The sequence below is a fragment of the Molossus molossus genome, unplaced genomic scaffold (assembly GCF_014108415.1).
Source record: "Molossus molossus isolate mMolMol1 unplaced genomic scaffold, mMolMol1.p scaffold_m16_p_15, whole genome shotgun sequence".
NCBI lineage: Eukaryota > Metazoa > Chordata > Mammalia > Chiroptera > Molossidae > Molossus > Molossus molossus.
The window spans coordinates 16,562,948-16,590,923 of NW_023425350.1; the positions used below are offsets into that span (position 1 = coordinate 16,562,948).

Here is a 27,976-nt window from a genome sequence, read left to right on the forward strand (position 1 = left end):
GCCCGCCCCGCACGCCGCCAGCTGCCTGCGCCGCCGCAGTTTGCCGCCGCCCGGCACGCCTGAGACTACTGCGCTTTCCGCCGCGCACTTGCTCCAGCCAGCGGCGCCGCTAGCCACGTGTACCTACTCGGGGCTCACAGTCCTCACGTGGTTCCAACATAGGCGGAAACTTGCTGTGCTTCCAGCTTCTCATTTTGCTCACGTCTCTGAGCTCCGTTCCCATGGCGACCCTGGTTTTGGAGGATGGGATGGTCCTGCGGGGCCAGCCCTTTGGGGCCGCAGTGTCGACTGCCGGAGAAGTGGGTAAGCAGGCCCGGTCCGGCTGCCGACCTTATTCCACTCTCTGCTGCCCTTCTCTGCCCAGCCTGCCCTATCCAGACCCCGCCATTTTCCCGCCTGCACAACCCTTCCCCTCCCCCTTTCGGCGCCCAAGTCCCCAGTCTAGCCTCTTTCATCTCACGGCATTGAGGCAGTGTTCCTAAGGGGGCCCTTCCTGAGCCCCAGTCCTGCTTCTTTCTTGCAGTGTTTCAAACCGGCATGGTTGGCTACCCCGAGGCCCTCACAGACCCTTCCTACAAAGCACAGATCTTAGTGCTGACATATCCTCTCATCGGCAACTATGGCATCCCCCCAGATGAAGTGGATGAGTTCGGTCTCAACAAGGTAGCCACACCCAATGCTTTCTCTATATTACTTCACCAGTAAGTAATCGTTAACTGTTAGTGAAGTGAAGACATTGACATTCAGCTAGGCATCCTGGAGAGAACAAAGATATATACTGAAGTGGTAAGACAAGTGTTATGCAGGGTTTGTTAAGTACCTTGAGAAGCACAGTGCTGGAGGCCTGGCCAGAGTCTGGGCTTTAGTAAGTAACCAGTGGGGAAAAAAAACAAAAGAACCAGTGAAGATTTTTAGCAGCAGAGTCCTGTGATAGAGCAATGCTTTAAGATTAAATAGATTAGTGGGAGACTATAAACTAGGGTCACACTCTTTACAGTGATGGTGGGTCCCAGTTCACCTACCAAACCAGCAAATTTGATTACCATTTTTCCAAACCTACTTTCCTTACCTTGCCTCGTTTTGTACCACTTCTCAGTAGAGTTCTTATGCCTAGATAAGAAAACTCAGCTTCTTCCCACAGCAAGGTTTACCCTGTTCCTTCTCTGGAATTTGTAAAAGAAATTGCCCCCTGAGAGTTCAAATAATAAAAATATCAACCCAAGTTAATAGGGGAAGTCACGATAGTCCAGGTGCAGTGTTTCTCAGACTTGTTTTGTTCTGATTCCAGGCTTACTGAGCTTTAGTTCTTAATTTGCCTTCCACTTGGGAGAGGGAACTCTAGGTAAGGGACATACTTGATATTCCTCAAAAGAACCATTCCTCATCACAAACGCTATAAATACACTGCACTCTAGTTATAATGCAGTATCTTAGTAAACATATGTCAGTCTTCAGCTTTGTCAACTATAAACACACTGGCAAAATTGATTTTATAAACCTGCAAAATTGAGGCGCTGAGAGAACCAGGGTAAGGCCTCCCAGAGCCACCAGACCACCATGGATACTTTTGTCACATGTGTTGTAAATACACTTGTCCATGTAGTGTTCCTGGACACGGGGTTTTGCCCAACTGACCTTCAAATCCCTAAATAACAGTCTCAATATCCATCTTTGGTTAAATCTTCCCCTAAGCAGATGTAATTTGTATATGTTACTCCTTCCCACATAAATGACTTGTTTCTCTTTTTAGTTATTAAATATTTATCTGTTGGATAACACATTTGTGTTGTCTTTTTTAAAAATATAATTGCCTATGAAGGAGGAGGGTATAATCATGCAAATATTATCCAAATATTTATTTTTATTTAGTAAGGTGTTATGTGCACCTACCTGTCTTACACTGTTTTTATCACACTCTACCTTGTTAATTTTCATGCTCTCTAAGTAACAAATTAATGTTGTGACAATAGGGACCTTGTCTTTTTTTATGCTCACTGTTTCTCCCCCAGCACTCAGTAAATGTTTATAGACTGCTACCATGTATCAGTCACCTTGCTCTTGAGGAGTTCTATGAAGAAGACACAAACACATTCATATTACCATGTAAATAGCAAGAACCGTGGTAATGAAGTGAACTTAGGTGAGCTTTAAGGAATAGACACAAGCTGTAGTGGGTGAGTGGAGGTGACTTCACAGAAAAGGGGATTTGTGATCTCAATTTTGGATAAAGGAAAAGGAAGGAAAAAGGAAAATGTCATTTTCAGTTATTAATCAGGCTCCCTGAGCCCATGTGTTAAGTATTTCATATGGGGAATAGCACTGCTGGTAAAGGGCAGAAGCATGAGGTACTTGGTATGGTTAAGAAATGACAGGTCATTCAATGTAGCTGAAGTACAGGGTTTATGCCATATGGTGGGAAAAGATGACAGGAAGTTATGTAGCCCTAGGCTCCTCACCATCTCTTCCTTCCATCAACAGTGGTTTGAATCCTCGGGGATCCATGTGGCAGGATTGGTGGTGGGAGAGTGCTGCCCCACGCCCAGTCACTGGAGTAGCATCTGCACCCTGCACAAGTGGTTGCAGCAGCATGGAATACCTGGCCTCCAAGGTATAGTGTAAGCACAAGTGTGTTTGGGCAGAGCACAGGTGCCTAGGTGAAAGAATCAGGAGAAGATCTCTGTGCCCTATTGGGACTTGAGTTCCAGGTTGTGATAGAATCTGACTAGAATGTTTAGATTGGGGTCTGTGGCAAGGACCTGAGCTCTTGCTCACATGGAAGATTCCAAACATACAAGAGGAGAGACTAGTACATAATGAATCCCCAGCTTCTATAGCCAGCAACTCAGGGCTAAACTTATTTCTTTTAGTGTGTGTGTGTGTGTGTGTGTGTGTGTGTGTGTGTTAATCCTCACTCGATATTTTTTCCATTTTCTCAGAAAGTGGAAGGGAGAGAGAGAAACATTGATTAGTTGCCTCCTGCACTCATGTAACCAGGGTGGGAATTGAACTGGCATCCCAGGTACGTGCCCTTGACTGGGAATCAAACCTGCAATCCTTTGGTACATGGGCTGAAGCTCTAACCACTTAACCACACTGGCCAGGGCAGAGCTAAACTTATTTCATCATGACTACTATAACCCCCAGATTATTTTGAAACAAATCTCAGTCATTGTATCATTTCATCCATAAATAGTTGTATATCTATCAAGTAGGAATCCTTTTAAAACATGATCACAATAACATCATACATTTGAAAAAATAATTTTTTAATGTCAAATATCCAGGCAAGGTTTAAATTTTTCTCAGTTATCTAATTTCTTTTTCATGGTTTGTTTACTTGAATCTGGATCTAAACAAGATTCATACATTGCTTTTTTTTTTTAATCCTCACCCAAGGACATTTTTGCATTTATCTTGTGATAGAGCTGGAAGGAGAGAAGGTGGAAGAGAGAGAGAGAAACATCGACGTCAGAGAGACACATCGAGTGGCTGTCACCCACATGACCCCAAGAGGGCCAGGGACAAACTGCAACCGATACGTGCCCTTATTGGGAACCGAACCAGGACCTGTCTGGTCCATGGGCCGACGCTCTAATTGCTGAGCCAAATCGGCCAGGGCCATACATTGCATTTTGTTATATCTATTTAATCGATGGGCCTTGTAACCTATTTGACAAAAACAGGTCAGTTTTTGTTTGGAGTATCCCACATTCTGCATGTTGTTGATTACATTCCTTTAGTGTCATTTAGCATATTCTTTTTCTGTGAGCAGATAAATCCTGGTATCATTTTTTGTGAACAGATAGTACATGATGGTAGTGTGCTTCCATCAGGATGGCTTAGGCTTTTGATGCCCATGGAACAACTTTGTGTCTCAGGGCTCAGGAATGGAAGTTCTCCTGGAACTCTTAACCTCTTGCATGACTGAGTTGGGGAGTGTGATCTCTCAGAGTGTGCTGTTTTGACAGGAGTGGACACTCGGGAGCTGACTAAGAAGTTGCGAGAGCAAGGGTCTCTGCTGGGAAAGCTGGTCCAGGATGGGACAGATCCTTTAGCCCTGCCATTCTTGGACCCCAATGCCCGCCCCCTGGTGCCGGAGGTCTCCATTAAGGTATAGAGGTAGAATGGGAGAATGTTGCAAGCTGTAGCACAGTAGTTATAGTTTGTAACTGTGGAGAACACTTGAGGGAGAATCAAAGGGGTCTCAAAGTTAGGGGTTTTTTGTGTACATATCTGTACTCACTGATCACAGCTGCCAACCATTGCACTTTATTTCTTAGGCTCCACAAATATTTAATGCAGGGGGTACCCCTCGGATCCTTGCTTTGGACTGTGGCCTCAAGTATAATCAGATCCGATGCTTGTGCCAGCGTGGGGCTGAGGTCACTGTGGTACCCTGGGACCATGCATTAGACAGCCAGGGTGAGTAGCTGGGTCTCTACAGGACCACAGACAAACAACATGGGTGGAAGATCTGTCTTTTAATCTAATTGCTAAAAGTCAACATGAGTTGCAGGGAAAACAATGGAAATAAGGGCTTTTGCTCTAATGGTAAGGGCTGCAAGTGTGTCTCTAGTTGAAGACTGGTTTTGACATTATCTTTTCCGCCCATTCCAGAGTATGAGGGTCTCTTCCTGAGTAATGGCCCTGGTGATCCTGCCTCCTATCCCAATGTGATATCTGCACTGAGCCATGTCTTATCTGAGCCTAATCCCCGACCTGTCTTTGGGATCTGCCTGGGGCACCAGCTGTTGGCCTTAGCCATTGGGGCCAAGACTTATAAGATGAGGTGGGACTTACGGGAAGAGGAAGGGCCTGCACTACTGACATGAGGGGTGGGGAGTCTTGGGAAATGGGCATAGAGTCGGTGTTTATTAGTGATTGTTAGTGTTTAAACAGAGCAGGAGCTAGTGAGAATACTGAGATCAATAGTAGTTGGGTTTGGTCCAGTGGTGAAGGAGGGTGAAAGGGGCCTGTGACTCAAAAGCTTGCTTCCATCTCCAGATATGGCAACCGAGGCCATAACCAGCCATGCTTGTTGGTGGGCTCTGGGCGCTGCTTTCTGACATCCCAGAATCATGGGTTTGCTGTGGAAACAGACTCACTGCCAGCAGGCTGGCTTCCTCTCTTCACAAACGCCAATGATCATTCCAATGAAGGCATTGTGCATGACAGCCTGCCCTTCTTCAGGTGAGCCTGGGTGATTCTGGCAGAGTGACTGGATATGTACAGCTTTGAAGCCCCCCAGGACTCGACGATCAAAAAGTAAAGAATAATAGTGGGCCCCAGTTATCTACCCCACTCTCTACCTCCGAGGCTGCCAGTGCTCAGGCCAGTGATGATGACAGGTTTTGTGACCCAATCTCTTCAACAGTGTCCAGTTTCACCCAGAGCACCAAGCTGGCCCTTCAGATATGGAGCTTCTTTTTGATATCTTTCTGGAAACTGTGAAAGAAGCAGTAGCTGGAAACCCTGGGGGCCAGACAGGTAAGCACCTGAGAAGAACTGGGTTGTGGAACAAAGAACAGGGCTGGCTCTATACCCCAGGAAACTGATACATGTTTGGGAGGTTAAGGAGGTAGGGTGGAAAGGCAACCAAACCAAGATGATTTATTTATACTTCTGTTGAAAGCAGCACCTGACTCATGAGTCCTGGGTTCTGGTTCTGACTCTGCCACTCATTAAAGGCATGACTTGTTCATCCCTTCTGTAAAATGAGGAGATTAATCCAGCTGATTTCTCTCAGGTCTCATGCAGCTCTAACAGTCTGTGACTTTCTTTCTTTTTTGTGTTTTGTTTTTTTTAATTCATTCTTGTTACAGATGTTTCTCCTTTTTTCCCCATTGACACCCACTCCCCATCCCTCTCCCCTTCCCCCTACCCCTTGTCCCCAGCTTTGTTGTCCATGTCCATCGGTTATGCGTATATGCATATAAGTTCTGTGGTTTATTCCCCCCTTCTGAGGATTGTCAATCTGTACCCTAATTCCATGTCTCTGGGTCTACCCTGTTCCTCACACTGTTATGTTCATTATATTTCACAAATAGTGAGATCATGTGATATTTGTCTTTCTCTGCTTGTCTTTTTCACTTAGGATAATACTCTTCAGGTCCCTCCAAGCCGTCTCAAAGGATAAGAGAGCTTTCTTTCTTACAGCTGCATAGTACTCCATTGTGTCCATGTACCACAGCTTTTTTACCCATCCATCTTCTGATGGACACTGGGCTATTTCCAGATCTTGTAAATAGTGCTGCTATGAATATGGGGGTATATATATTCTTTCTGCTTGGTGTTTCAGGCTTTTTAGGGTATATTCCTAGAAGTGGGATCACTGGGTCAAATGGCAATTCAATTTTTAATTTTTTGAGGTAACACCATAGTGTTTTCCATAGTGGCTGCACCAGTCTGCATTACCCCCAGCAGTGTACTAGAGTCCCCTTTTCTTCATACCCTCGCCAACACTTGTTGTTTGATGCTTTGTTAATGGTGGCCATTCTGACAGGTATGCGGTGATACCTCATTGTTGTTTTAATTTGCATCTCTCTGGTGGACTCTCTGATGATTAGTGATGTTGAGCATTTCTTCATGTCTCTTGGCCATTTGTATGTCCTGTTTGGAGAGGTGTCTATTTAGCTCCTCTGCCCATTTTTTAATTGGGTTTTTTGTCTTCCTTTTGTTGAGTTGTATGAGCACTTTATATATTTTGGAAATTAACCAAATATAATTGGCAGTTATGCTCTCCATACAGTGGGTTGCCTTTCCATTTTGATGGTTTCTTTTGCTGTGCAGAAGCTTTTGAGTTTGATGTAGTCCCATGTGTTCATTTTTTCCTTTGTTTCTGTTGCCTTAGGTGATGTATCAGTGAAAATTCTGCTGCGTATGATGTCTGAAATTTTGTTGCCTACATCATTTTCTTATAGGATTTCTATGGATTCATGAGTCATATTTAAGTCTTTTATCTATTTTGAGTTTATTCTTGTGTATGGTGTAAGTTGATAGTCTAGTTTCATTTTTTTGCATGTAGCTGTCCAATTTTCCCAACACCATTTATTTAAAAGGCTGTCTTTACTCCATTGTATACTCTTGCCACCTTTGCCAAATATTAATTGAGCATAATGCCTTTGGTCAGTTTTCGGGTTTTCTGTTCTGTTCCACTGATCTATATGCCTGTTCTTGTGCCAGTATCAGGCTGTTTTGATTACGGTAGCTTTCTAGTATAACCTGAAATCCGGTATTGTGATCCCACCTACTTTGTCCTTCTTTTTCAAGATTGCTGTGGCTATTCAGGGTCTTTTTTGGTTCCATATGAACTTTTGAAGTATTTGTTTTAGTTCTGTGAAATATGTCATTGGTATTTTGATGGGGATTGCATTGAATCTATAGATTGCTTTGGGTAGTATGGACATTTTAATGATGTTAATTCTTCCAATCCATGAACAAGGTATGTGCTTCTACTTTTTTATATCTTCCTCTATTTTCTTTTTTAAATGTCCTGTAGTTTTCTGCAAATAGGTCTTTTACTTCTTTGGTTAAGTTTAGTCCTAGGTATCTTAATTTTTTTGCTGCGATGGTAAATGGGGTTGTGTTTTTAGTTTCTCTTTCTGTGAGTTCATCATTGGTGTATAAGAATGCCGTCGCTTTCTTGACGTCAATTTTGTATTTGCTGCTTTGCCAAATTAATTTATTAAGTCTAGTAGATTTTTGATGGAGTTTTTAGTTTTTTCTATGTATAATATGTCATCTGTGAATAATGACAGTTTCACTTCCTCCTTTCCAGTTTGGATTCCTTTTATTTTTTCTTCATGTCTGATTGCTGTGGCTAAGACTTCCAGTACTATGTTAAATAAGAGTGGCGAAAGTAGGCGTCCTTGTCTTGTTTCTGTTCTTAAGGGAAATGCTTTTAATTTTTGCCCATTGAGTATGATGTTGGCTGTAGGTCTTTCATATATGGCCTTTATTATTTTGAGATATGATTCCTCTATTCCCACATTGCTGAGCGATTTTATCAGAAATGGGTGCTGGATTTTGTCAGGTGCTTTTTCAGCATCTATTGAGATGATCATGCCGTTTTTCTCTTTCATTTTGTTTATATGGTGTATCACATTTATTGGTTTGCGGATATTGTACCAGCCTTGCATCCCTGGGATGAATCCCACTTGGTCGTGGTGAATAATTTTTTTCATGTATTGCTGGATCCGATTTGCTAGTATTTTGTTAAGGCTTTTGGCATCTATGTTCATCAGGGATATTGGCCTGTAGTTTTCTTTCTTTGTAGTGTATGACTTTCTTTGTCTCCACAGTTCGAGAGCGGCTGACTGAGCGCCTCTGTCCACCTGGGACTCCCAGCCCAGGCTCTGGGCTTCCACCACCACGGAAGGTTCTGATCCTGGGCTCAGGGGGCCTCTCCATTGGCCAAGCTGGAGAGTTTGACTACTCAGGTTCTCAGGTAAATTATGTCCATCCCGCCCCTCTGGGTGTGTGAGCCTTGGGAATGGATAAGAATGTTCAGGAGAAAGGCCTAGGCATGAACATTGGTCGTGGGGAGGAAATGAAGGAAGAGGTCTGGGAAATGTGTGGAAAGGTAAGTTGCTGAGGAATAGAAGTTAGTTGTTAGGGACAAAGAGTACAGAGAGAAAAGAAGAGGAAGAGAAATGCCCATCTGAGACTGTTTACAATCTTTGTTCTGCAGTTGAGGCTGACATGCCATATTTGTCTCCCTAGGCAATCAAGGCCCTGAAGGAGGAAAACATCCAGACGTTGCTCATCAACCCCAACATTGCCACAGTGCAGACCTCACAGGGGCTGGCTGACAAGGTCTATTTCCTTCCCATAACACCTCACTACGTAACCCAGGTATGACTGGGATAAGGCTGGACTGAGAAGGGGGCACCCATGTGGGCAGGGGGATCCAGTGGTCTTGCTGGGTTTCTAAACTTCTTTGATCCATTTCCTAACCCTAAGGTCTTAATGCCTGTTATTCCTCTCTCTCCTTCCTCAGGTGATTCGTAATGAGCGCCCAGATGGCATATTACTGACTTTTGGGGGCCAGACAGCTCTGAATTGTGGTGTGGAGCTGACCAAGTCTGGTGTGCTAACTCGATATGGGGTTCGGGTCCTGGGCACCCCCGTGGAGACCATTGAGCTGACTGAGGACCGGCGTGCTTTTGCCTCCAGGATGGCAGAGATTGGAGAGCATGTGGCCCCCAGTGAGGCAGCAAATTCTCTTGAACAGGTTTGAAAGGTGGTTGGAGGGAGGTTAGAGTGGTTTCATTTTCTTTAAAAAATTTTTCTTTATTGATTTTAGAAAGAGAAAGGGAGAGGGAGAGAGAAATTGAAACATCGATGAAAGAGAACATTGACTGGCCACCTCCTGCATGTCCCCCACTGGGGATTTGGCCCACAACCTGGGCATATGCCCCGACTGGGAATTGAACCAACGACCTCTTGATGCATGAGTCGATGCTCAACCACTGGGCCACACTGACCGGGCTGTCATTTTCTTTATGTCTCATTTTCTCTGTGTCCAGGAAACCGCTGTACAGCAAACAGTCAAGGCCTGACCTACTTGTTCATCTCTTCTGTTCCTTGCAGGCCCAGGCAGCCGCCGAGCGACTGGGGTACCCTGTGTTGGTGCGGGCAGCCTTTGCCCTGGGTGGCCTGGGCTCTGGTTTTGCATCTAACAGGGAGGAACTTTCTGCTCTCGTGGCCCCAGCTTTTGCCCATACCAGCCAAGTCCTGGTAGACAAGTCTCTGAAGGGATGGAAAGAGATTGAGTATGAGGTGGTGAGAGACACCTATGGCAACTGTGTCACGGTGAGTGATAGAGGCAGGGTGGAAGCAGTGTCAGGCCTTCAGAAGCCAGGGCTAAGATCTTTGAGGGTTCAGTGTCCCTCAGACCCAGGATGGATATAGCTTCCTGTCTTTCCTGACCCATTTTGGCAGTGACTTTCGTGGGATCTTCACTTCACAGGTGTGTAACATGGAAAACTTGGACCCACTGGGCATCCACACTGGTGAGTCCATAGTGGTGGCTCCAAGCCAGACGCTGAATGACCGGGAATACCAGCTACTGCGGCAGACAGCCATCAAGGTGACCCAGCACCTTGGAATTATTGGGGAGTGCAATGTGCAGTATGCCTTGAACCCCGAGTCTGAGCAGGTGAGACTCTAGGTCCTGGAGCTGATATTTTAATTGTTGGACCTCCTTCCATAATTTTGAGGCCTTAAGGCCCTACAGACCCTGGAGTAGAAGCCAGCATTGTTTGGGGTAGGATTGAGTCTTGGGTTGGGGGCTTTTGCTGTCATTCCCTTTGAGGAGGGCTTTATTTTCTTACCTTTCTGAGATCTCTCCTAGTTGGGCTTTCTAGGCCAGTTACCTGGTGACCTTTTCTATTCTCTCTCTTTGTAGTATTACATCATCGAAGTGAATGCCAGGCTCTCTCGCAGCTCCGCTCTGGCCAGTAAGGCCACAGGCTATCCACTGGCCTATGTGGCAGCCAAGCTGGCTTTGGGCATCTCTCTGCCTGAGCTCAGGTACAAGGGTTGGGGAGAGATCAGGGTGGTAAAGAAAACATTAATGGACATTTAGGGAATATGAAAAGGACATTGGCCTGGATGTATGGGGGTGGAGAGAGCTCTCTTGAAGCTCAACTTCTGTATCTCCCACTCTGTCCTTCTGGCACCCCCATCTTTTGGCTTTCAGGAACTCGGTGACAGGGGGAACAGCAGCCTTTGAACCCAGCCTGGATTATTGTGTGGTGAAGATTCCCCGCTGGGACCTTAGCAAGTTCCTCCGTGTTAGCACAAAGATCGGAAGCTGCATGAAAAGTGTTGGTGAGAGACACAGCCCAAGAGACCCTTCCCCCAGATCACCCCATGGGGACCCACCTGTCCCAAGAATCTAGAGTGTCGTAGAGTTAGTTCCTTAGCATGGCCTTTCAGTGTCATATTAGCACCTTCTTGGGAATACAGTTTCTCAGAGCTAATAGGGACATTTCAAACTAAGAGTATTTTTTATTAGTGGGGATCAAAGGCATCTGGCAATCTATGGCAGAATACACATGCCACCTCCACTCCTAGGTGGCATGTCAGAATCTCTGGGGTGTGGTGATAGCCATCAGAGAATCTTATCTCTCTCATTTACCACTGAGTAACTAAGGTACCACAAAGAAAAGTGGTGTGGCCAAACAGAGGGCAGAGCCAAGAACTGAAAGCTAGGCCTGGTTGCTAGTGTCCCTCTCTTACAGCGAGGCCAGTTCCGTGAAACTCCACCCGTTTTGTTTTCTGTGCTGGTTTAAATTCTGATGCTTGAGGCAAACAATGACTGCTGTTTTCTATGAACCCTCTAAATCCAAGTCAGCCTAGTGGTAGCCATTCTTAACACATCTTCTGTGGGCACTTTCTGCCATGGTCACTAAATGAGGATTTATTCTCACCCAAAGACATTATTGCATTTATCTTCAGATAGAGCAGAAGGGAGAGAAGGAGGAAGAGAGAGAGAGAGAGAAACATCCATGTGAGAGAGACACATCAACTGGTTGCCGCCCACACAACCCCAACCTGGGCCAGGGCCAAACAGCAACCGCTGTACGTGCCCTTATTGGGAACCAAACCTGGGACTGTCCGGTCCGCGGGCTGATGCTCTAACTGCTGAGCCAAACTGGCCAAGGCAGGATTTTTTTTTAACACAATGTATAATATCAGAGCAGGATTTCAAAGACCTTTTTCATAAAAACAAGGACATTTAGTAGTGAACGGTGAATGCGTATAGCCGTCAGCCTCCAAGCTGTGGTAGAGTATGCTGGAACTGAGTTAATGTTTCTTGCAGTGTCCTTTTAGTTGTCTTAGACTGTCCTCTAAAACATTTCAGCCCAAACAAGCATGTGCACGAACCAAAGTGCCACCAGCTAAGGATAAGAGCATTTAATTGTGTTCAAGTTTCCATTACGAGCAATAGTAGCCTTTAAACAAGTTAAGTCTAAGCTCAGATATTATTTCAGAATTTTAAAAAATCTTACAAGACTGCCAAGTTGTTCCTTCTGGAGATGAATTTGTTATATGAAAATTATAATAAACATGGGAACAAAGCCATAATTGAATTGTGGCTAAAAGAAGTAGATTAAAAATAGGACAATCAAAGATTGATTCCTAGATCAGACATTTCAGTGTATTATATCTATTCAAGTATTCTTGGAATGTGATCTTTGGTAACTTTTTGTAACTTTTATTGTACAAGTAAGATATATCTATCATTGAGAAATTAGAAAAGATAGTTTAACCAAAGAATAATCAATCGCTTGTAATCTTGTCACACAGATTAATTTGGGCATACATGATTCCAAAATTTTTCTAGGCATGCAGGTATGAATGAATGTGTTCGGTTTTCCTTCTACCCAAAAGAAAAACTTATAATATAACCACATTACAAAGGAATTAAAATCACTCACAATTCACTTCTTTAACACTACTATTAGCATCTTGGTGTTTTGAATTTTTTTTTAAAGAAACAAGTATTAGGATCATAAAAAATATAGTTGGTAAGAAGTACATAAAGACGGTAGGGTAAATTTTCAGAGGACGTGAACAAAACTTTACAGCAGAGGAAATTGGTAAGCAAACTGGGGTGGGGGTAGGGGGCTCCCTCTTATTAATAAATAGGAATCTAGGCCTGGCCTGGTGGCTCAGTTGGAGCATCATCTGGTACATCAAAAAGATTGCAGGTTTGATTCCTGGTCAGGACACATACAAGAATCAGCCAGTGAATGCATAAATAAGTGGAACAAGTCAATGCCCCCTCCAAATCAATAAATAAAACTATTTTTTAGCCCTGGTCGGTGTTGCTCCGTGGTTAGTGTCGGCCCATGTACTGAAGGGCTGAGGGTTCAATTTCTAGTCAAAGGCACGTACCTGGGTTGCACGTTCAGTCCCCAGCCCAGCCCTAGTTGTGTGTGCTGGAGGCAACCAATCAATGTCTCTATCTCAAATCGATATTTCTCTTTCTCTTTCTCCGTCTCACTCCCTCCCTTCCACTCTCTCTATAAATTAGTAGAAAAAAATATCCTCGGGTGAGGATTAGCAAAGCTAAATTTATTTTAAAAAACTTGTTTATGTTGTTTTGCGTTGGGGAAAAGGTGAAAAAGTAAGAGCATACACTGGGTTTTTTTGCATTTATCTTCAGATAGAGCGGGAGGGAGAGAGAGAGAGAGAGAGAAACATCGACGTGAGAGAGACACATCAAGTGGTTGCCACCCACACGACCCCAGCTGGGGCTGGGGACAAACCACAACTGAGGTACGTGCCCTTAGTGGGAACCGAACCCAGGACTCTGTGGTCCGCGGGCCGATGCTCTAACCGCTGAGCCAAACCGGCCAGGGCCATACACATTTTTTTAAATCCAGCTACTTCTTAATTAGGCTGATTCTAATTGCTGCTGCTGCTTTTTGTTGTTGTTAATCCTCACCAGAGGGTAGAGTGGAAGGGCCAGAGTTTTAACCACTGAACAAACCTGCCAGGGCTTTTTTTTTCAGTACAGAAAACATTTCAGCCTCGGTTAGAATGGTAAGCACTTCAAAGCTAAATGTCCTTCAGTAATGGAGCTGTTAAATTGTGGTAAACTATGTAGGAATTAAACTGCTGGTAATAAGGTCACAAAGCAATGTGAGAACATGCTTATGATGAGGAAAAAAGCAGAATGGAAATTATATGTGCACAATAATCATGTATAGAACATACATATGAAAAAAATCCAGGAAGAAATACTCCAAAGTGATAGTTATAAATGTGATGGGCTCTGAGTAGATTTAGTGAGTAGTGGGATCATCTTCCTATTATCCCAACTATTTTAAAGTTTTAAGGGATAAGTCAAATTCTAGATGGTATCTTCACAATATGAATAAAACAAACCAAGTAACTGGATAACCATTCATGATTGGTCCACTGTGATGAATTGTAACATGTTCCATTATCCACATTCCCATTTTAGGCATTTTAATTCTATATTCATTAATAAACAAAACATGAAAATTATAGGAGGAAGAGCTAAAAGTTTAAGGTTTTTCAACAATGAAACACCATTAATTGCACCCCCATGGGACTTGAGTTGAGAACCTCCCGGAGATTTGACTAAACCGTAGACATTCTGGGCAGCTTCCCAATACCATCAGGCTCATAGTCTTTACATCCTCTGTCTCCAGGTGAAGTCATGGGCATTGGGCGTTCTTTTGAGGAGGCCTTCCAGAAGGCTCTGCGCATGGTGGATGAGAACTGTGTGGGCTTTGATCACACAGTAAAGCCGGTCAGCGATATGGTAAGTGCCCCCTCCCCTGGCAGCACCCCTAAAATGGACCCTGCTGCTCTTTTCCCCAGCCCGTGAGCCTGTTACCAGTAATAGTAGCACAGTCATTACTGGACATTTACCGTTTCCACTTTGCTGAGAATTTTGTGTTGTCATCTCATTTATTATATGTGGCTGTATTAGACTTGTTTTTATACATGAAGAAACAGACTTTAGAGAGGTTGTGGAACTTGCTCGCTCTTTTCCCCAGCCCGTGAGCCTGTTACCGGTAATAGTAGCACAGTCATTACTGGACATTTACCGTTTCCACTTTGCTGAGAATTTTGTGTTGTCATCTCATTTATTATATGTGGCTGTATTAGACTTGTTTTTATACATGAAGAAACAGACTTTAGAGAGGTTGTGGAACTTGCTCAAAGCCGTACAGGCAGTGAGAGGCAGAGCGAGGATCCGTGTCCAGGTGTTTGCAACTGCGGAACCTCTGCTCTGGTCTGCAGTTTCCTTGTCTAAGATGGTGACGGTCGTGTTCTCAGGCTTTTTGAGGTGCTGACCGTAGATTGGGCACATTTTGCTTAACATTCTGCCATCTCCTACCTCTGCACAATCCTGCGTATCCATCTGTTGGACCTCTCCCCATTAGGAGTTGGAGACTCCAACAGATAAGCGGATCTTTGTGGTGGCAGCTGCTCTGTGGGCTGGCTACTCGGTGGAGCGCCTGTATGAACTCACCCGCATCGACCGCTGGTTCCTGCACCGAATGAGGCGGATCATTGCACACGCCCAGCTGCTGGAGCAGCACCGTGGACAGCCTCTGCCCCCGTACCTGCTGTACCAGGCCAAGCGCCTCGGCTTCTCGGACAAGCAGATTGCCCTTGCAGTTCTCAGGTGAGAGATGCTGGTGAGGGCCTTGGGTTGAGAAATGTGGGGCAGTGAACTTTTGTACCAGTGAGGGGCCCTTGGAAAGGAGGGAGAGTGGGGAGCTTTCGAGGCCTCTGACCTTCATCCATAGGGTATTTTTCCTCTGTGATCCCTGCCCTGGGATCTTCCTCCTCTACTCAGTCTGTACCCCTCTCCCAGGACCTGTGTTTCTGTCCTTTTTCCTTTAGCACAGAGTTGGCTGTTCGCAAGCTGCGTCAGGAACTGGGTATCTGCCCAGCGGTGAAACAGATTGACACAGTTGCAGCTGAGTGGCCAGCCCAGACAAACTACTTGTACCTCACATACTGGAGCACCACCCATGACCTCACCTTTCGAACGCCTCACGTCCTGGTCCTTGGCTCTGGCGTCTACCGTATTGGCTCCAGCGTCGAGTTTGACTGGTGTGCCGTGGGCTGCATCCAGCAGCTCCGAAAGGTCTGAGAGCTGGTCTTTCATACTGTCTTCTCTGTTGTTCTATTCCGCTCCAGAGATCGCCTTTCACCCATACTTAGTCCTGGGACTTTCTGTTAATTGCTACTCTTTACATCTATTGTAGGGCTTTGGGTTGGGGGCAAGGGTCCCCTTAGCCTATCTTGTGCCCCACACAAGGCATGTGTCTGCTTTCCAGCACCTTGTACCTACCTCTCCAATACCTACAGTGCTGGCCCTACTTCCCTCCCAAGCCGGGGAAGTTGAACAGCTGTTTCAGGAAGCTGAGGTGCTGCTCTAAAGCAGGGGCTTTGGCTTAGTTTCTCCATCTCTTCCTCTCACCTCATTGCTAATATCAGTCCCCTCCACATTGCAGATGGGGTATAAGACCATCATGGTGAACTACAACCCAGAAACAGTCAGCACCGACTATGACATGTGTGACCGACTCTACTTTGATGAGATCTCTTTTGAGGTGAGAATGATGAAAGCTGCCCCTTAGCTTGAGTGGCCAGGATCAAGTGGGGGCAGCTGGCTGACCTGAGATTCTTTGGAAGCTGTGGGATGTGAGGAGCAATGAGCCAGAAGACTGAGGTCCCGACCCCATTTGTCACCACCACTTGTTTCTCCTCCTGCACTGTAGGTGGTGATGGACATCTATGAGCTGGAGAACCCAGAAGGCGTGATCCTCTCCATGGGTGGGCAGCTGCCCAACAACATGGCCATGGCTTTGCATCGGCAGCAGTGCCGGGTGCTGGGCACCTCCCCTGAAGCCATTGACTCAGCCGAGAATCGTTTCAAGTTCTCCCGGCTCCTTGATACCATTGGTATCAGCCAGCCTCAGTGGAGGGAACTCAGTGACCTAGAGGTGGGCTGGGGCCTGGTGGGCTGGAGGGTGTCATGGGTGAGTGCGACCAATTTAGCTAAGCTCCCTGCACCCTTAGTCTGCTCGTCAGTTCTGCCAGACTGTGGGGTACCCCTGTGTGGTGCGCCCCTCCTACGTGCTGAGTGGTGCTGCTATGAACGTGGCCTACACCGATGGAGACCTGGAGCGCTTCCTGAGCAGTGCAGCAGCTGTCTCCAAGGAGCACCCTGTGGTCATCTCCAAGTTCATCCAGGAGGCCAAGGTAAGCTGCAGATAAATCTCTGAGCCTGGCTGGTGTGGCTCAGTGGTTGAGCATTGATTGACCCGTGCACCAAGAGGTCGCTGGTTCGATTCCCGATTAGGGCACATGCCTAGGTTGTGGGCCAAATCCCCAGTGGGGGAGGGCATGCAGGAGGCAGCTGATTGATGTTTCTCTCTCTCTAAAGTCAATAAAAACATTAAAAAAAAAAATCTCTGAGGACAGGTTCCAGCCCTAAATGAGATCTCCCTCTCTGGTTCTATAGAAATTCGTAGGCACAGTGGGCTAGGAAGGATGGGTTGTACCAGGGCTCTTAAAGGAAGGGAGCATCCTGGGGCAAGTGGGAGAAGAAAATGGCCCTTGTCCTATACCACATTGCCCTGTGTGCGCACACACCCCTTTTCCCCCACTAGGAGATTGACGTGGATGCCGTGGCCTGTGATGGTGTGGTGGCAGCCATCGCCATCTCTGAGCATGTGGAGAATGCAGGCGTGCATTCCGGGGATGCCACACTGGTGACCCCACCACAAGACATCACTGCCAAAACCCTGGAGCGGATCCAAGCCATTGTGCATGCCGTGGGCCAGGAGCTGCAGGTCACAGGACCCTTCAATCTGCAGCTCATTGCCAAGGTAGTAAGAAGGGGCTAAGGGAAGGGACTGAAGGGCCAGAGGCCTCCTTGTTCCGTGCTGGCCGCAGTGCCAGGGAGCCTGCACTGTCTCCTGCCCTCATGGAAGTAGGCAGGGAGGCTGGAGGGACGGGTCATAGCTAGGGCCCGCAGTGTCGTCAGGGTTTTTTTTACCTGGTTGATTGCCCACAGAACAGTGACTGAGGGAAAGAGTTGAGGTCAGTGGGTAGTGTTACTACTGAGGAAGGCCTGACCAATTCCTTTCTGCCCCAGGACGACCAGCTGAAAGTTATTGAATGCAACGTGCGCGTGTCTCGCTCCTTTCCCTTCGTCTCCAAGACACTGGGTGTAGACCTAGTGGCCTTAGCCACGCGGGTCATCATGGGGGAAGAAGTGGAACCTGTAGGGCTCATGACTGGCTCTGGAGTTGTGGGGGTCAAGGTAAGGAGGATGGAAACCCAGAGGTTTGCAGTTAGTAGCAGGGAGACAGAGTAGGAGAGAGTTCCCTCATCGCACAAATCGTCTGTCACTGTAAACCAAACACCTACTGTAGGCAGGCGTTGCTAGGTAGGCTAGAGGGTGATGAGATGGCCTCTGTCCCTTAGGAGCTTCCACTCTTGTAATGGGAGGCAAGAGAAGTTGGGTCCAAAAACAGCTTGTTTGTAGAACAGTGTAATAAACCTACATAATAGAGACATAAACAAAATGCCCTAAGAGTTTATAGACGGCAGGTGCCACTTCCAGAAAGGGTGACTGGGAAGGCTTGAAAGAAGAGATGGCACTTGAATTAGGCCTTGAAGGACAGTCAGGATGTTTGATTTGCAGTGTCCCAGGGCCGGGGAATAGCTGAGTGGAAGTTGAGGGAAGGCCCGGGTGTGCTGGGGAAGCAGCTGGCTGCTGGGTGCAGGGCACCTGGAGAGCAGCCACAGGGCTGGCTAACCCCGCTGTTTGTGTGGGGCCAGGGGGAGGGGACTGTGGCTGCCTCTCCCACTGGGGAGGCAGGCTCCCCATGCCTTGGCCTGTCTCACATCCTGCTCCATCAGGTGCCCCAGTTCTCGTTCTCCCGCCTGGCGGGTGCTGACGTGGTGTTGGGTGTGGAAATGACCAGTACCGGGGAAGTGGCCGGCTTTGGGGAGAGTCGTTGTGAGGCCTACCTCAAGGCCATGCTAAGCACTGGCTTTAAGATCCCTAAAAAGAACATCTTGCTGACCATTGGCAGCTATAAGGTACAGAATTGGGGAGGGTGTGGTGGGGGACACCCAGAGAGATGGGGGCAGATGGCCTGACCTTGAAGTGGAAGACTGGAGAAACACTACCTCATTTTCCTTCTGCTTGGTTCAGAACAAAAGTGAGCTGCTCCCAACTGTGCGGCTGCTGGAGAGCCTGGGCTACAGCCTCTATGCCAGTCTGGGCACCGCTGACTTCTACACGGAGCATGGCGTCAAGGTACAGGGGCTCCACGACCTACCCCATACTGCCCTTCCTTCAAGGGTTCGAAAGCACCAAGAAGTCTCTCCTTCTTCTCTAGGCTTTTATTATTATTGTACGAACCATGTACATTCCAGGCAGAGAAAATGGAATATGCAGAAAATCATAGAAAAAAAGCTCTGAATTCTCTCTACCACTGTTAACATTTTGATATATTTTCCTCCAGAATTTTATCTCTTTATATTGTCGGGGGAGAGGGGGTTCACAGGTACAGAGTCCTTGGTAACCAAGTTTACATATCTTCCCTGTCAAGAAATAGACTCTGCCCTGGCTGGCTTGGCGCAGTGGTTTGAGCATCGGCCCACCCACCGAAGGGTCGTGCATTCGATTCCCCATCAGGGGCATGTACCTGGGTTGCAGGTTTGATCCCCAGCCCCGGTCCAGGTACATGCAGGAGGCAACCAATCTGTGTCTCTCTCACATCGATGTCTTTCTTTCTTTCTCTCCCTCCCTCCCATTCTCTAAAAAAAATCAATGGAAAAAGTATCCTCGTGTGAGGATTAACACACAAAAAAAGAGAAAGAAATAGACTCTGCCACTAGCGAATAGAAGTAACCCTGGTCCCCACCCTGTGGGTACTCCGTCTTCTCATGGGCTCCTGGGCCACCTCCTCTCCCTTCATTCTGGCCATCCTGACCCCTGCCAGGCTGAGATTGGCTCTGACCTTGCCTCTGGGCCACAGGTAACAGCTGTGGACTGGCACTTTGACGAGGCAGTCAATGGTGAGTGCCCACCCCAGCGAAGCATCTTGGAGCAGCTGGCTGAGAATCACTTTGAGCTTGTGATTAATCTGTCCATGCGTGGAGCTGGGGGCCGCCGTCTGTCTTCCTTTGTCACCAAGGGCTACCGTACCCGACGTCTGGCCGCTGATTTCTCTGTGCCCCTCATCATTGATATCAAATGCACCAAACTGTTTGTAGAGGTAACTGAGACCTGGGTGCAGGGAGGGAGACAGCCAGTGTTAATGGGGGAAGCGGGAGAAGTGAGCATGTCATGGAGTTGGGAAATCTCAGTGTGAAGCAGCCATGCTAATAAACTCTGTGGCTGCAGAGAGAAAAGGTGAGTATAGAGAGGTAGGAGCTTGGTTTATGGGAAAACCAGTCCCTACCTACAGCTCCCAGGACGCCCTTAAATCAGCACTGACCATGGTTTCCATCTGCAGGCCCTGGGTCAGATTGGGCCAGCCCCTCCTATGAAGGTGCATGTTGACTGCATGACTTCCCAAAAGCTTGTGCGGCTACCTGGTAAGTGTAACTCATGGGAGAGCCTGGCTCTCGACACTGGAAAGAGCTGTCATAGAGCCCCAGAGCAGTGGGAAATGGCTGAGGGCCCACTCCCTGCCCGGGACTGCATAGAGTGTGGAGGCCTCAGAATCTTTGTCACTCTGAGCTCTTTCATTTCCCAGTCCACGGTGCCTTTGACTAAGGAACCTTGCCACCTCTCACTTATATTTTTCTGCTGCCCAGCTCACCTCCCTGATGTCCTTAATGGCTCTGAATCCTCCTCTGATCTCTCCACCTCCATATTCTCCCAGGATTGATTGATGTCCACGTACACCTGAGGGAACCAGGTGGCACACACAAGGAAGACTTTGCCTCAGGCACAGCCGCTGCCTTGGCTGGGGGCGTCACCATGGTGTGTGCCATGCCTAATACCCGGCCCCCCATTATCGATGCCCCTGCTCTGGCTCTGGCCCAGAAGGTGAGCCCTTGCACTTCTGCTTCACGGTGACCCACATGTCCCCACCAGTCTCCCCTGCCTCCCTCAGCCCTGCTCCCTCAGCCTCTCCCCAGGGGCCCAGGCCACTGGTGCCAGGCTGGCATGGATGACACTGCGCCCTGTCTCATATGTATCCTCTCTAGCTGGCAGAGGCTGGTGCCCGCTGTGACTTTGCCTTATTCCTCGGAGCTTCATCGGAAAATGCAGGGACCCTGGGTGCTGTGGCTGGGTCTGCTGCAGGGCTGAAGCTCTACCTCAATGAGACTTTCTCTGAGCTGCGGCTGGACAATGTGGCCCAGTGGATGGAGGTAGGAAGCGGGCATTGGGAGGAGGCAGCCGGCCAATCTCTGCTGGCTAGAGGGCCCCACAAAGTGGGCGGACAGCAGTGAGGAGCCGAGAGCTCTGCAAGGGCTTCGGGCTCTGACGAGCATGGAGAATCAAAGGCTCTGCACACTCGGGAAATCATTTCTGCCCCCAGCATTTTGAGACATGGCCTTCCCACCTTCCCATTGTGGCCCACGCAGAGCGGCAGAGTGTGGCTGCCGTCCTCATGGTGGCTCAGCTGACCCAGCGCTCGGTGCACATCTGTCATGTGGCACGAAAGGAGGAGGTGAGATGCACCAGAGGCCCTGGTGCCCCATTGCTTTCCTAGTAACGCCAGGAGGTCACGGGAGTCCTTGGGGGCACTAGAGGGTCTGAAGAGCTTGGAGCCAGAACCCTCAATCTGTCTGCCCCATAACTTTTCAGGAAGGGGTGTTGGCTGCGGGGACTTTGCAGGGCAGGGCGTAGGGAGAGGCCTCCTAGATCTCCCTGCTCTCCCCCCAGATCCTGCTGATTAAAGCCGCAAAGGCACGGGGGCTGCCAGTGACCTGCGAAGTGGCACCCCACCACCTGTTCCTGAGCCGCGATGACCTGGAGCGCCTAGGGCCTGGGAAGGGGGAGGTCCGGCCCGAGCTTGGCTCTCGCCAGGACGTGGAGGCCCTGTGGGAGAACATGGCTGTCATCGACTGCTTTGCTTCAGACCATGGTGAGAGGGCCCACGATGGACCTCCTCTGCCGAGCAGGGCTCTGGCTCCGTGAAGACTGGGACTTGATCCTTGTAGTACCCCAGCCTCTAATACAGTGCCTGGTCTGTGATAAATGCTCATTGAAAGAATGAGTGAACAAATAAGTTGTAAATGAGAGAATATGAGTAAAGAGTGTGGGCCGCAGAAGATGGCAATAGTCCCTGTTTCCCCGTTTACCAATTCCCAGAAAAAATTAGTACTGGAAGTGAGGTGGCAGTCCTGGTGGTGGTGTGACTTCCCAGATGCGGAGATGGTCAGTGCTGAGGGGAATGCTCTTTCTCCCAGCCCCCCATACTTTGGAGGAGAAGTGTGGGCCCAGGCCTCCCCCTGGCTTCCCTGGGCTTGAGACCATGCTGCCATTGCTGCTGACAGCTGTGAGCGAGGGCCGGCTCAGTCTAGATGACCTGCTGCAGCGCCTGCACCACAACCCTCGGCGGATCTTCCACCTGCCCCCGCAAGAGGACACCTATGTGGAGGTGTGCGGGTGATGGGTTGAGGGCCCAGAGCCGTGGAGACTCTGCTCCTTGGGTGTCTTCCATGGGGCGGGCTTTCGTAACATAACTCGTGACTCTGGGCAGGTGGATCTGGAGCATGAATGGACAGTCCCCAGCCACATGCCATTCTCCAAGGCCCGCTGGACACCCTTTGAGGGGCAGAAGGTGAAGGGCACCGTTCGGCGTGTGGTCCTACGAGGAGAGGTTGCTTATATTGATGGGCAGGTACGTGTGTGGCCTGTGCTCAGTCCCAGTTGTGTCATTGTTGTCCCACCCCAGCACATCTGTGCTACCCCACTACCTCTGCCTAGACGTGGTGGGCACAGGTCCCCCAGGGCAATGTTTTCTCCTTGCTGGCTTCCATTCCTTCAGTCCCTGGCTCTCTCCTCACTCCCCACCCCTGCCTCTGTCTGCAGGTTCTGGTGCCTCCAGGCTACGGACAGGATGTACGCAAGTGGCCCCAGGGAGCTGTTCCCCAGCTCACACCCTCAGCTCCTGCCACCACTGAGGTCACCACGGTACACACTGCTTGAGGCTTGCTGGCGTGTTGGGAGTTGCAGCCACGGGAGGGGCATAAACATTTTCATTGGTGGTTTCAGGGTAGAAGGCTCTTCACTTGACAGTTAAAAGCGCCACCACCTGCTTCTGTCTGTCTACCGCGAAACACAGAATTAACTCAGTTTAGGAGGCTGCCTGTGGGAAACAAACCCATTAACCCAACCAGAGATATATCTGGGGGCCTGTCGGACTAGCACACATCTCTAGGAGACCAGTGCATCTGCCCCTGTTGAGGACAGCATAGTGCTGAGGGGAGGTGATGGAGAATGGAATCATGTGGACAGTGAGCAGTTTGGCTTTTCATGATGGATTGAATTTGGGAAAGGTTTGGGAAAGGTCAGTTTTCAAAACATTAGACCAGTGTTTTCTCTGCAGACACCTGAAAGGCCCCGTCGGGGCATCCCAGGGCTTCCTGATGGCCGCTTCCATCTGCCACCCCGAATCCACCGAGCCTCGGACCCCGGGCTGCCAGGTAAGAGAGAGGTCCTGTTTTGTGGAGAGTGGGCCGCGTAGACTTAGAGATGTGTAGAGACAGGCTCCTTTCTCCTCCACCCCAGTGTCCCGGGTGGACCAGGGTTGGGGGCTTAGTGGCCTAGGAGCTGATCCAGGCCCTCCCCTCCCAGCACATGTTTGTCCACTTACCTTGTCCTGTCCACCATCCCCTCATCCTAGTCTGATCCACTGTGCCCGCCTTTGCTTAAATCAGTCTGCTCAGCATAAGGTTGGCATCCCACAGCTTCTCACAGGCCCTTTTTCCTTGTGGGCAGCTGCATTCCTGCACCTGGGAGCTGGGATCCCACAGGGCTTCAGAGCGTGGGGTAAATCCAGGTGGTTGGTTGATGTGAACCTGGCCATTCCCCTTCCCTGAGATCCCTTTCCACCTGGGAGGGCCCAGGGAGGGGACCGCTGCTCACACTCAACAACCTCCGTGGGAAATCACGTGTGTGTCCCCAGAGCTGGTACTCCTTCCCCCTCCCATAACCTGCTATAGCTACTGTGGTATGAGTCAGTTTAACACAGATACTGTGATTCAGAGTTCGGGTGTAATGGGGGCTCTTTGCCGACCTCAGCCGCGTGCTTACACCTGTCCTGTTGCCCTGTTTACAGCTGAGGAGCCAAAGGAAAAGGTGTCTCGGAAGGCAGTTGAGCCAGGTGAGAGACTCCCCCAGAACACACACTCATCTCGGGGACCTCTGATCTGGCCTGGGTAGGAGGAACATTCTGACCAGCCTCTTCTGCCCTGTCCCTCACAGCAGAGCTGATGGGAACCCTTGATGGCATCTGCTACCCTCCACCACCAGTACCTAGACAGGCATCACCCCAGAACTTGGGGACTCCTGGCCTGCTGCACCCCCAGACCTCACCCCTGCTGCACTCATTAGTGGGCCAACATATCCTGTCTGTTCAGCAGTTCACCAAGGATCAGGTGCCTGGGTGAGGGAGGATCGGGACACCTGAGCTTTAGGGATCTGGCACCTTGGGGCTGGGACCTCCAGAGGCCACTACCTTTCCTGCTGACTCGGGATCTTTCTTAGATGTCTCACCTGTTCAATGTGGCGCACACACTGCGTATGATGGTGCAGAAGGAGCGGAGCCTCGACATCCTCAAGGTCAGGGTCAAAGCTGTGGGCTGAGGATCCTGGCCCCTATCATCAGGGCTACACGGTGGTCAGAGGGGCCTCCTTCCCCCTGCCATAAGCCCCTCTTGTGAGTCCCAACCTCCCACTGTCACTCAGCTTTCTCTGTTCTGGTGAGGACTGCTGCTCCAGGTGCCCCGTGTCTGTCCTATCAGCATGCAGCTGACTTGTGAAGCTCTGATCATCAGCCCATTCACCTGGTCACTTGGTCTGTGCTACTGTTTTCATGGGAGAGAGTTAGGGTATTTCCTTTTCTCCCGGAGAATGTGTATCTCATTCAGACACTCAGCAATGGCTTTGTAGAGGCAGAGCTGTTATCTCAGAGTGGCGCAAAAGATGGAAATTCATGTCATTGGGGAGGTCTGAGGGAAGGATTCTCTCAACACTCCTCTTATGTAAGTTGAGAAGGGAGGCAAGCAGCAGCCCGTGTGTTCCCTAAGATGAACGCACACACATGCACATTGAATCTTCTTCCCCAGGGGAAGGTGATGGCCTCCATGTTCTATGAGGTGAGCACAAGGACCAGCAGCTCCTTTGCAGCGGCCATGGCCCGGTTGGGGGGCGCTGTGCTCAGCTTCTCAGAAGCCACATCCTCCGTCCAGAAAGGGGAATCCCTGGCTGACTCCGTGCAGACCATGAGCTGCTATGCCGATGTCGTGGTGCTTCGGCACCCCCAGCCTGGAGCAGTGGAGGTGAGGCCAGCCTAAGCCCCTGTACCTGGGGACCCAGGGACATGTAGGCTCTTGTTTCATGTTCTGTGACGGCAAGTCTCAGGCTGGGCCATATGAGTGAGGGGACCTAGTGAGAGTGGGACTGAGGCAGGAAGATGCAGAAGACAGGATACTTCTTCCTTGTGCCCATTTTTATAGCTGGCAGCTAAGCACTGCCGGAGGCCAGTGATCAACGCTGGGGATGGGGTTGGAGAGCATCCCACCCAGGCCCTGCTGGACATTTTCACCATCCGGGAGGAGCTTGGAACTGTCAACGGCATGACGGTGAGGGTGGTGGCCTGCCCAGGGAGGTCTGGGGAGGGAGGCAGTGGGGAAGTAATCCCTTTATTCCAGGCATGCTGCATCAAGGAGGCCTACAGCCTGGTCCTGAAGCTGAAAGCTTTGAAATGGGAAGGGGGATGGATGCTCAATCTGGGGACCTTCTTGCTGATTGGGTTCCTCCCCTAGATCACAATGGTGGGGGACCTGAAGCATGGACGCACAGTGCATTCCCTGGCCTGCCTCCTCACCCAGTACCGTGTCAGCCTGCGCTACGTGGCGCCTCCCAGCCTGCGCATGCCACCCAGTGTGTGGTCTTTTGTGGCCTCCCGTGGCACCAAGCAGGTGAGACCCTGGGAGGCCACGGGGGACATGGGTCAGGCAGGCAGAACCCAGCACTGCACTCACCCTGCCTCGGCCGCCCCCTGCAGGAGGAATTTGAGAGCATTGAGGAGGCGCTGCCTGACACTGACGTGCTCTACATGACCCGAATCCAGAAGGAGCGCTTTGGCTCTGCCCAGGAGTATGAAGCTGTGAGTGCTGGGGTTGAGAAGCCGGGGCTGGTGCTGCCGGGCATCCAGACAAGAGGCTGGAAAGCCTGGCTCCTGGAGCTTGGTCCGAGCCCCTGGGTTGTGATAATGTGTGGGTGTGGAGAGGACCTGGGGGAACTCCGGCTGTGGCTGCATATGCCCTGAGATGCTGAAAGGGTCCCTGTCTGTCTCATAGTGCTTTGGCCAGTTCATCCTCACTCCCCACATCATGACCCGGGCCAAGAAGAAGATGGTGGTGATGCACCCGATGCCCCGTGTCAATGAGATAAGGTGATACGACGTCAGTGTTGAGGGTACACCAGGGGCTGGCAGTGGGACAGGCCATCATGAGCTTCATGGTAACTCTTCCTTCTCTCTCAGCGTCGAGGTGGATTCGGACCCCCGGGCAGCCTACTTCCGCCAGGCCGAGAACGGCATGTACATACGCATGGCTCTCTTAGCCACCGTGCTGGGCCGCTTCTAGGGCCCAGCTGCTGGGCACAGAATCTGGTGCCCCCTACGGGGGCCGCATACTTAGTAGATGCTCTGGGTGTCCAGATGGCTCACGTGCACACCATGCAGACCACACTCCCGGCATTGGACTGGAACTCTCCAGCGTGGAGTCAGCCCTGTCTCCCTGTTGCACCTCAATTCTGTACAGTTTTTCTACTGACTTAATAAATAGCTTAGCTGCCTCTGGTTTCTGCTTCCTTGCATGTAGTCTGGCTTCCCCGTAGGGCACTAAGTAATAAGCAGAGCTTTCTTCCAGGAAATGAGAACTGGCAGGCTCTTGCTCTTGCCAGGGCTGAGCAGCCCGGCTCAGCATTGTCATCGCCGTGGCTCCTTGGGGTCCTGGGCAGGGACATGCTGTTCTGTCAGCGCTCTGAGTCCTGAGGTACACTGCTACATGTTCACCCTCCTTCCTCAGTGAAGTTGCACTCAAGGTCCTGCCATGAGTCAAAGTGACAGGAAGGCTGAACAGCTGGAGCCTGGCTGGTGAGCTTCATTGTCCTATAGGCTTGTTGACTCCCCCGTCTGGTTAGTCCTCTCCTTCAGCGGCTGAGGCGTCCGCTGATCCTCTGAACCTCGCTGGAGTTCTCCATGTGAGATGGCTGCTGGGAGCCCCTCCTGCCTATTATCTCGGGGAGCCTCTGCCTGACACGGGCGTTTCACACTGGCCTGGGGACAGGGGCCGGTGCCAGGGAGGGCTGAGGAGCACTTTGGCTTGGAAACCCTGGGGTGGGGTGGGGGAGGGGGGAGTAGCTCATGTGGATGTTTTTTTTTTTAATCTTCATCTGAGGATATTTTCTCAAATTTATCTTCAGATAGAGTGTGGCACGGGGAGAGAAACACCGATGTGAGAGGGACACATCGATCAGTTGCTTCCTGCACGACCCCAACCAGGGCCGGGGACAAACTGCAACTGAGGTACGTGCCCTTGACTGGCATTGAACCTGCAACTCTTTGGTCCACGAGCTACAACTGAATTGTAGAGTGATCAGTACAGATCTGGAGTCAAAAAAGCCCACGGAGTTGGGATTTGGGCTGGTTCCTGAGGCAGGGGCAAGCTTTGGCAGTTGAGGGGTGGGGGGTGCAGAAACATGTAGCACAGCTTGAACGGAGAAGTGGCAGTTCTGTGTCTGCAGCACAGCCAGGAGAGCCACCAAACTCAGCAGGGAGTCCTCTGTATAGTTGGAGTTGAGAGGCTGGTGGACCAGACCAAGAGGTTTGGATGTGGATTCCAAGAGAAATAGGAATTTGTAACCACAGGCGCTTTTTGAACAAGGGTGGGATGAACTATAAGGCCATCTGCTCCTCTGGGAACCTGACCTCTCTTGTCCAGCTAATATTAACCCTTCCCAGGCTTTCCAAGCCCTGGCCCTGACAGGTTCTCCCTTAGGTACCTGGAGGACTTTGTTGATTGGAAAAGAGCTATCATTTATAGAACCCTTCTACTACTTTCTAGCGTTTCCCTTACCCTTCTTGGGCTATTCAAGTCCGATTATTTGCCATGGACTCAGGAATCACACAGATGCCCGCAGAATGCCGAGCCTCGTCCCCGGGGGAAGCAGCCCATACATTCTGCTCAGCTGGCAGGGGTG

General features: G+C 49.6%; 1 protein-coding gene across 2 annotated transcripts; it reads left to right on the top strand.

Annotated features, from left to right (window-relative positions):
• The first annotated feature begins 53 nt into the window (after positions 1-53).
• Positions 54-26,563, top strand: CAD (carbamoyl-phosphate synthetase 2, aspartate transcarbamylase, and dihydroorotase). Of its 2 annotated transcripts, none has more exons than XM_036262734.1 (44): positions 54-303; positions 524-663; positions 2,479-2,608; positions 3,969-4,111; positions 4,281-4,422; positions 4,618-4,789; positions 5,005-5,190; positions 5,375-5,487; positions 8,301-8,446; positions 8,722-8,853; positions 8,999-9,232; positions 9,592-9,813; positions 9,971-10,159; positions 10,409-10,533; positions 10,703-10,833; positions 14,193-14,305; positions 14,934-15,178; positions 15,400-15,646; positions 16,017-16,115; positions 16,284-16,508; positions 16,585-16,767; positions 17,178-17,396; positions 17,666-17,833; positions 18,436-18,618; positions 18,734-18,838; positions 19,563-19,802; positions 20,043-20,124; positions 20,415-20,581; positions 20,743-20,907; positions 21,078-21,209; positions 21,425-21,626; positions 21,952-22,142; positions 22,245-22,385; positions 22,577-22,678; positions 23,094-23,190; positions 23,826-23,870; positions 23,975-24,144; positions 24,254-24,328; positions 24,835-25,047; positions 25,225-25,350; positions 25,534-25,689; positions 25,776-25,877; positions 26,071-26,165; positions 26,256-26,563. In XM_036262734.1, the coding sequence occupies exons 1-44, from the start codon at positions 222-224 to the stop codon at positions 26,356-26,358; spliced, it is 6,678 nt and encodes a 2,225-aa protein (XP_036118627.1). In that variant the 5' UTR covers positions 54-221; the 3' UTR covers positions 26,359-26,563. The 2 variants fall into 2 exon arrangements, with proteins under 2 accessions (XP_036118627.1, XP_036118626.1); XM_036262733.1 differs by having other exon boundaries at positions 76-303; positions 23,972-24,144.
• The last annotated feature ends 1,413 nt before the right edge of the window (positions 26,564-27,976 follow it).

Excerpts from the sequence above, each read along its gene's own strand:
- CAD (XM_036262733.1), top strand. The coding sequence starts at position 222 with ATGGCGACCCTGGTTTTGGAGGATGGGATGGTCCTGCGGGGCCAGCCC. Across the intron at positions 21,627-21,951 it reads CTGCTTTGCTTCAGACCATG|CCCCCCATACTTTGGAGGAG; the intron begins GTGAGAGGGCCC and ends TCTTTCTCCCAG. Across the intron at positions 23,871-23,971 it reads TCGGAAGGCAGTTGAGCCAG|CAGAGCTGATGGGAACCCTT; the intron begins GTGAGAGACTCC and ends TGTCCCTCACAG.